Genomic DNA, 8132 nt, shown 5'->3' on the forward strand with positions numbered 1-8132 from the left:
CTCGGTACATATTGTCGCCTCAGTATATATGTACCGATTGTCGACAATATGTCCAGTGAGGGTAGGTACATGTTGTCACCGACGACAATATGTACAGAATGACAATATGACGTTGTGACGTCACCAGGCACGTAGCAACAGGAAGGGGCAGAGGGGGCCTGGCCCCCACTTTTTTCCGAGCATAACGTTTTACTATTGAAATGTTCATATAAAGGCTGGTTGCCTCCCCCCACTTTTTGTTGTAGTTAAGTCAATTAAGAGTAATGTAGTAGTGTATGAATAAAATTTGGTACTGAAAGAACCTTCCCCCCTCCCCCCCCCCCCCCTCCGCAATAGGATTTTCGAGTTTTGTCAATTTCCTTTTTTTTTTTCTTGTCAAGCTTTTTCATGTTGGTTGAATTTTTTTCTTTGGCTGCTCCCTCCCCCCCCCCACTTTTAAAAACGATGCTACGTCCCTGACCGTCACAGCCCTGTCTAGCACTATATAACGCTTGACCCAGTGGCCAAGAATTTCACAGATCTTTGCAAAACACCGTTACTCAATACAACTTTGCACTTTGTTTGACCCTAGATGCACAGGAGCAGAGAAAGAGATTTACTATACATGTATAATCAATAGAGCCACTAAATAATCAACAGAGCCACCAAATAATCAATAGAGCCCAAACCTTAATACCGGAAACCCTGATCCAGAGGCCATATATTTCACAATTTTGGAAGAGGTACCCTTGCTTATCATAACTATGCACTTAGTTTGTATTATAAATATCAAGGAGTAGAGAATATTCTCACAGATGGCTTGGAGAATTTTAATGAAAGAGGGTGTTGCAGAAACTCTCGATTATTCCCTAAATCGAGAAAGACATTTAAGGAAGCTCTAAACACAAAAGAAAAAGTTTTTTTGACTTTGAGAAATATTATTTATATAAAGGTTTATATACTGAGTTTATCTAGTTTATTTTCAACATAGGGTACCTGTCATATTTCTCCAGAAAAAATGTTCAAAGACAATAAAGGACAAATGAACAGAAATTACTGTTGTCTACTTACACTGGGAAAATACATGGAAATAATGTTTCTAATTACTTTATCTTGGTCTAATATAATGTTAAGAATACAATAATCTACCTCGTATCATTTACTGTAGATTTCCACGTATTCCTTTGCTCATCAAAGAGCAGATCACTCTAACTACATAAAACACTACCATAGATTTAGAACTCTTCAGTGAGCAGTATTTAGAGCCTCCTTAAATACCCACGAGCATGAAGAGTTATCTCTAAATATAGACATGGCCACGTAGATGACTATTTATACGGCGGATATGTACAGCTTGTTATAACAAAACATTTCACATTTTACGTTTATTTCATGCATAGTTTTTCCTAACATAGACTGGCGACCTGTTAGTAAACTTTTTTTTCACAATGATAAAAAGCACAATTAATGGCAAGTGCACCTCGCACATCATTTTGAAAGATGTACTGTAGATAGCGTGCGTTAATATTTTTCAATATATAAAAATGTGTCCAATAATTACGCTATTGATGCAATATCCAAGAAATTCCATTGAGTCATTTCAATTTAGTTGTTTCAAGTCAAATCTGAGCCACTAATTAACAGAATAATAGCGAAACGAAATAAGTATGAAAAAATTAAATTATTCAGGAACTAAATTGTAATACCAAAAATCATCCAATTAAATTGCTTTGTTATGTTTAATTATTATTAAAATCAATTAAAATTGTGTTTTACTAGAGACTTTAACGTTCAAATAACAGCAACAAGTAAAGGAACTGGATTATAACTGTGAAAACCATATTTTTGCTTGCTGTACAAGATTCAAATGATTTCCTTATCTGTCGCTGATATATATTTTAATTACACTCTATAATCTTGATCAATCTTTTCAAAAAATTGAATTTTTCCTGTGATCTCAATTTTTCTGTATTATGGCTCTTGGCATAGTAACATGTAAGTAAAACTCTGGAACTTGTTACAGGAAGAGTAATTCACAATTTAATAAATCTTAGGTAGGTGATTCATAATCTGGTACCTGTATGTGATAAATAACTTCAGGTAGCTTCATAATAAAGTGCTGCATAGAAGTATGTACATTATAATCTGGTACCTGTTAAAGGTAGGTAGTTTTGATATCTGGTACCTGTTAGAGGTAGGTAACTTAGAAATCTGGTACCTGCTAGAGGTAAGCAGTCTTGTAATCTGGTACCTGTTAGAGGTAGGTAGCTTTAAAATCTGGTACCTGTTAGAGGTAGGTAGCTTTGAAATCTGGTACCTGTTAGAGGTAGGTAGCTTTGAAATCTGGTACCTGTAAGAGGTAGGTAGCTTTGAAATCTGGTACCTGTTAGAGGTAGGTAGCTTTGAAATCTGGTACCTGTTGGAGGTAGGTAACTTAGAAATCTGGTACCTGTTGGAGGTAGGTTGTCCTGTAATTTTGTACCTGTTAGAGGTAGGTAGCTTTGAAATCTGGTACCTGTTAGAGGTAGGTAACTTTGAAATCTGGTACCTGTTAGAGGTAGGTAGTTTTGATATCTGGTACCTGTTAGAGGTAGGTAACTTAGAAATCTGGTACCTGCTAGAGGTAGGTAGTTCTGTAATCTGGTACCTGTTAGAGGTAGGTAGCTTTAAAATCTGGTACCTGTTAGAGGTAGGTAGCTTTGAAATCTGGTACCTGTTAGAGGTAGGTAGCTTTGAAATCTGGTACCTGTTAGAGGTAGGTAGCTTTGAAATCTGGTACCTGTTAGAGGTAGGTAGCTTTGAAATCTGGTACCTGTTAGAGGTAGGTATTTGAAATCTGGTACCTGTTAGAGGTAGGTAGCTTTGAAATCTGGTACCTTTTAGAGGTAGGTTGTCCTGTAATTTTGTACCTGTTAGAGGTAAGTAGCTTTGAAATCTGGTACCTGTTAGAGGTAGGTAACTTTGAAATCTAGTACCTGTTAGAGGTAGGTAGTTTTGATATCTGGTACCTGTTAGAGGTAGGTCACTTAGAAATCTGGTACCTGCTAGAGGTAGGTAGTCTTGTAATCTGGTACCTGTCAGAGGTAGGTAGCTTTAAAATCTGGTACCTGTTACAGGTAGGTAGCTTTGAAATCTGGTACCTGTTAGAGGTAGGTCACTTAGAAATCTGGTACCTGTTGGAGGTAGGTTGTCCTGTAATTTTGTACCTGTTAGAGGTAGGTAGCTTTGAAATCTGGTACCTGTAAGAGGTAGGTAGCTTTGAACTCTGGTACCTGTTAGAGGTAGGTAGCTTTAAAATCTGGTACCTGTTAGAGGTAGGTAGCTTTGAAATCTGGTACCTGTTAGAGGTAGGTCACTTAGAAATCTGGTACCTGTTGGAGGTAGGTTGTCCTGTAATTTTGTACCTGTTAGAGGTAGGTAGCTTTGAAATCTGGTACCTGTTAGAGGTAGGTAACTTTGAAATCTGGTACCTGTTAGAGGTAGGTAGTATTGATATCTGGTACCTGTTAAAGGTATGTAACTTAGAAATCTGGTACCTGCTAGAGGTAGGAAGTCTTGTAATCTGGTACCTGTTAGAGGTAGGTAGCTTCAAAATCTGGTACCTGTTACAGGTAGGTAGCTTTGAAATCTGGTACCTATTAGAGGTAGGTAGCTTTAAAATCTGGTACCTGTTAGAGGTAGGTAGCTTTAAAATCTGGTACCTGTAAGAGGTAGGTAGCTTTGAAATCTGGTACCTGTTAGAGGTAGGTAACTTAGAAATCTGGTACCTGTTGGAGGTAGGTTGTCCTGTAATTTTGTACCTGTTAGAGGTAGGTAGCTTTGAAATCTGGTACCTGTTAGAGGTAGGTAACTTTGAAATCTGGTACCTGTTAGAGGTAGGTAGTTTTGATATCTGGTACCTGTTAGAGGTAGGTAACTTAGAAATCTGGTACCTGTTAGAGGTAGGTAGTTTTGATATCTGGTACCTGTTAGAGGTAGGTAACTTAGAAATCTGGTACCTGCTAGAGGTAGGTAGTCCTGTAATCTGGTACCTGTTAGAGGTAGGTAGCTTTAAAATCTGGTACCTGTTAGAGGTAGGTAGCTTTGAAATCTGGTACCTGTTAGAGGTAGGTAGCTTTGAAATCTGGTACCTGTTAGAGGTAGGTAGCTTTGAAATCCGGTACCTGTTAGAGGTAGGTTGTCCTGTAATATGGTACCTGTTAGAGGTAGGTAGCATCATTATCTGGTACCTGTTAGAGGTAGGTAGCTTTGAAATCAGGTACCTGTTAGAGGTAGGTTGTCCTGTAATCTGGTACCTGTTAGAGGTAGATAGCATCATTATCTGGTACCTGTTAGAGGTAGAGTGCTTTATTTTTGTATCATGTGGTGTAAATGTCTTCTCCTTTTTTTGTGGGTTTTTTTTTTTTTGCATATTTAGAATAAAATTACCCTCAAAATAATCCAGTTCTCGATTCTTTTTTTCTGTTTAATCTTAATGTTTTGTTTTAATTTCAATAGAATGCATGAGGGGTTGATTGCTCAGCTATGTCCTAATTTCTTATAACAATCCTCTCATGTTTGGCCACATTTCTCAGAGTGCCAAATTTAGATAAACTTTAATAATAGTTGAAGCATGAGCTAAATCTGTGTAATCACAAGCACTCCTTACCACCAATATATCGAATGATAGGAAATAAACCGATATTTTTGTCTAAATGTCTCTAGTTTTTTTTTATATGCATTTGATACTGTTTAATGGTGCCAAAGCATTAAAAAAAGAAATGAAATGAAGAATTATTCACTGAAAAATATTAAGCAGTTAGAATGAAAAGTGTTTTGCTTGCAGCAGCAAAAATCCATAAATTCTAAAATAAGAATATTATACAGAGAATTATACCATTAAACTATGAGCATTTTTTGTAATGCTGTTTATATCAAGACGCATCCCGTTCATAAAATTGCATATCTTGCATTAGGCGGGTTTCTCTCTCTCTCGCTGTATGTGTAGGGAGGTGTGTGTGTGAGGGGGGGGGGGGGGGGGTAGATATTTATTGGTCTGGGAATCGCGGCTCTCCATTGATCCAGGGTTGTGCTCTCTAGGCAATATTAATTAAAAAGTTTGGAGGCAAAACCAAAGAGAAATTCCTTTAGAAGCCAAAATTTATGAATTAAATACATTGTAAATAAATAAATAAATACAACAATTAAATATTTAAGTAAATAAACTTCGTCATGCATATGTTTGGGGGGGGGGGGGGTCACAGCTGTGTTAAACACATCTGTTTCCATTTTATTATCATTAATGTTAAAATTATTGTGACGATTTTATAATCATTAATGTTAAAATTATTGTGACGACCCACCCCTTCCCCCTTACCACCCCCAACTTCGCAAGATCTTAAGATCAGCAATTAGAAAACATAAATTTCTCTCTCTCTCTCTTAATTATTACGTTTTACATATTAAATACACATTAATCTTTCTAGAGAACGATTGATGTGGAACTTTTTAATAAGGGTACAAATTCATGGTTATCACCGTTGTAATGCGAGATAACTCGTACGCACTTATGGAGAGATAACTCCTGCCAGCCATCCCTGCAAGCGGTACCAGATAGCATCAACCCTAAATGTTCCAGAGAAGAAATGCATAAATTTTGCACTTTTACAAAAACTTTGTCTTTCTATAGCCCTTTTAAACCCACAACCTTACTAGATGAAACATTACGTATTTTACAATGTAAGGAATGGAAAGAAAAGTTTTTTACAAGGGTTGATCCAAAAGTACTGTTATATTAGATAATTCAATAATTCAAGTAATAGACTATCCATTCAGTTCTGATTTGATATTAAATAGCTTTTAAGATTAAGATTTTGAATGGATTAGCAGGTAGTTGTACATTTAATTGTTAGACGGATATGTGTTTTGACAAATTTTATTGAAAAATTTCAATAAGGACTTGGAAATAGAAATCGCCTTTATGTGCCTTCCATGTATAAAAGCTAAAGACAGAGACACAAAAATAATATTTGTTTATGATAATAAAGTATTACAATTATAATTAACGGACACTTGCAGATGGAAAAAATTCCAGATTTATAAAAGTTTTCTTAAAAGAATCCTTTATATTTTTAGTAATCCACTTTCCTTTGCGTCAAGCGTATTGCGTTGTAGAGTTAAATCGTAACCAAACAACAGAGTTTTGAAATATTCGAAATTCAAAATTAAAGGCACGTTGGCATCAAATAATTTTATGCCAATGAAAATGAAAATAAAAACTATAAAGTTGTATAAAAATATTTCTGTAGGCCACCATTCTGATATTTTAACCACTTTTACAAATTCTTGCATAAGGATGGCAAATGCTCAGTGGATAAAGTAAATAATTATCAAACCATGAAAATTCTTCGAAAAGGTGGAGGACATTGTCAATCTCTGTTATATTATAGCTAAGAAATTCAAGATCAGCACATTATTATATGTAAAAATATTTATTATGTTGATATGCGAAGTTTCATTCCATTTATGGTGAGACCTGTCAACAGGGGATGCTTAGTCCTTGGCACCTGTTCTCACCTCTTGAATTTCCAAGGGTCCATGTTTTATCCGTGTTTTATGCCCTCTTCACAGATTTATATTGTTTATAAATATTTTTTTTTAGATCGATCACTGTTTGTTATCTTCACCTTTTTCATTTAGCATAGAAAACAAATTATGAACAGGCCAAAAACAACCGAAAACACTAGAGGTAGTGTCAGATGCCTATAAGGAGAAAGCACACAAGTAGACGATGGTAAAGCTGAAGTCATCCGTTTGTCATATAGTTTAGCTGTTAGTTTGCCATTAACGTCTCTTTTCAGTTAAACATTTAAATATGAAACAGTTGAGACAGACTCTCTGTTGTCTGTTTGTAAGTAACATATAAGTAAAAACAAGTGGACATAACAATTTGATTTATTTTTCCAGATTGTCATCCATTTTTAGATGGCTCATTAATTACAATTTGAAGCCGGAGAATGAGGACCAGTCACCAGCAGCAGACTCTCCGTGTCCTTTGGCCCTAATCCAAACTTGATCGTTCGTCCTCATCCCAATCACAGCTGTCGATGATCCGGATGCATAGTGCGGACTGCCACTCCTGCCATCAGCATGGTTTTGAGCAACAGCATTACCATTGAGAACAATCTCTGTGTGAAAAACGTTCCCAGCATGTGCGAGAACGTTCCACGAGAAGACGTAGATACCATCTTCAGGTGCTGTAAATATTCCTGTGAGAGGACTATAGGCGTGTCCTGCGTTCAGAGTTGTTGTTGTAAAAATAATAATGGAATTGCCTGAGAGACTCCTTTGATTTTTTGTTAATTTTGCTTGAAAAGCTACCATTCCTGTTAAACAAAGTGAAATGATTAGAACGTGAATCTCTGAATGTATAATGATATGGAATTTATTTACACTGTTTATACGTTCAGAAGTTTCAATGAGGATGGCAGTTAAATTGCATAAATTTATGAACTTAATTGCATAAAATTATGTTCTGTGAAAAATAAATGCGAAAGAAATGATTATGGAGACCTTCAGCGTGTTTTCCCACGTAACGGGAGTAAGCAGTACAAATACAATACCTTCACAAGGAAAATATGACCTTGCATGCACGAAATAATGTTCTGTGAAAATAAATGCTGAAGAAATAAATATTGATAGTTTCAGCTTGTGTAACAGTACAAAGCAGAACACATACAATACCTTCATAAAGGCTTCTTGTGGCACGCCCTAACAGCTGATTCAATATGCTTTCGTTTTTGATACCGTTTATTGTTCCATTTGCACGAACAGCAGCAAGTAAAGCTACAACAAGAAGTGCCGCCTTGGGGTGGAAAATCCTATTCAAAGAAGTTGAAAAATATTAACCATATTTTCTTATCCTAATGCGATCAATATGAATATAAGGAACAGTATACAAAAGTCGAATGAAACGACACCAATTGTCAAGGCAAACACAGGCCTCCGAAAACAGAAATGGGATCAGGTGCAATGGAGAAGTATGCATTCCCTGTCGTCTTGAAAGATACGCCGTGTGCCCTTTGTCATGATCGATAAAAAGAGGAATCCGTAGTCATTTTAGTAAAAAAAAAATATGGCCTAACAACTTATTTGAAAGACATCAGTCAACATTC

General features: G+C 36.1%; 1 protein-coding gene across 1 annotated transcript; it reads right to left on the bottom strand.

Annotated features, from left to right (window-relative positions):
- Positions 1–6954: 6954 nt before the first annotated feature.
- Positions 6955–7846, bottom strand: LOC133185742 (complement C1q-like protein 4). The gene is made up of 2 exons (XM_061321042.1): positions 7702–7846; positions 6955–7343 (listed from the first exon to the last, which is right to left on the bottom strand). The coding sequence occupies exon 2, from the start codon at positions 7339–7341 to the stop codon at positions 6955–6957; it is 387 nt and encodes a 128-aa protein (XP_061177026.1). The 5' UTR covers positions 7342–7343; positions 7702–7846.
- Between the last annotated feature and the right edge of the window lie 286 nt (positions 7847–8132).

This window comes from Saccostrea echinata, unplaced genomic scaffold, assembly GCF_033153115.1.
Source record: "Saccostrea echinata isolate AGI-Se365-2 ecotype Australia unplaced genomic scaffold, CSIRO_AGI_Sech_v1 ptg000012l, whole genome shotgun sequence".
Lineage (NCBI taxonomy): Eukaryota > Metazoa > Mollusca > Bivalvia > Ostreida > Ostreidae > Saccostrea > Saccostrea echinata.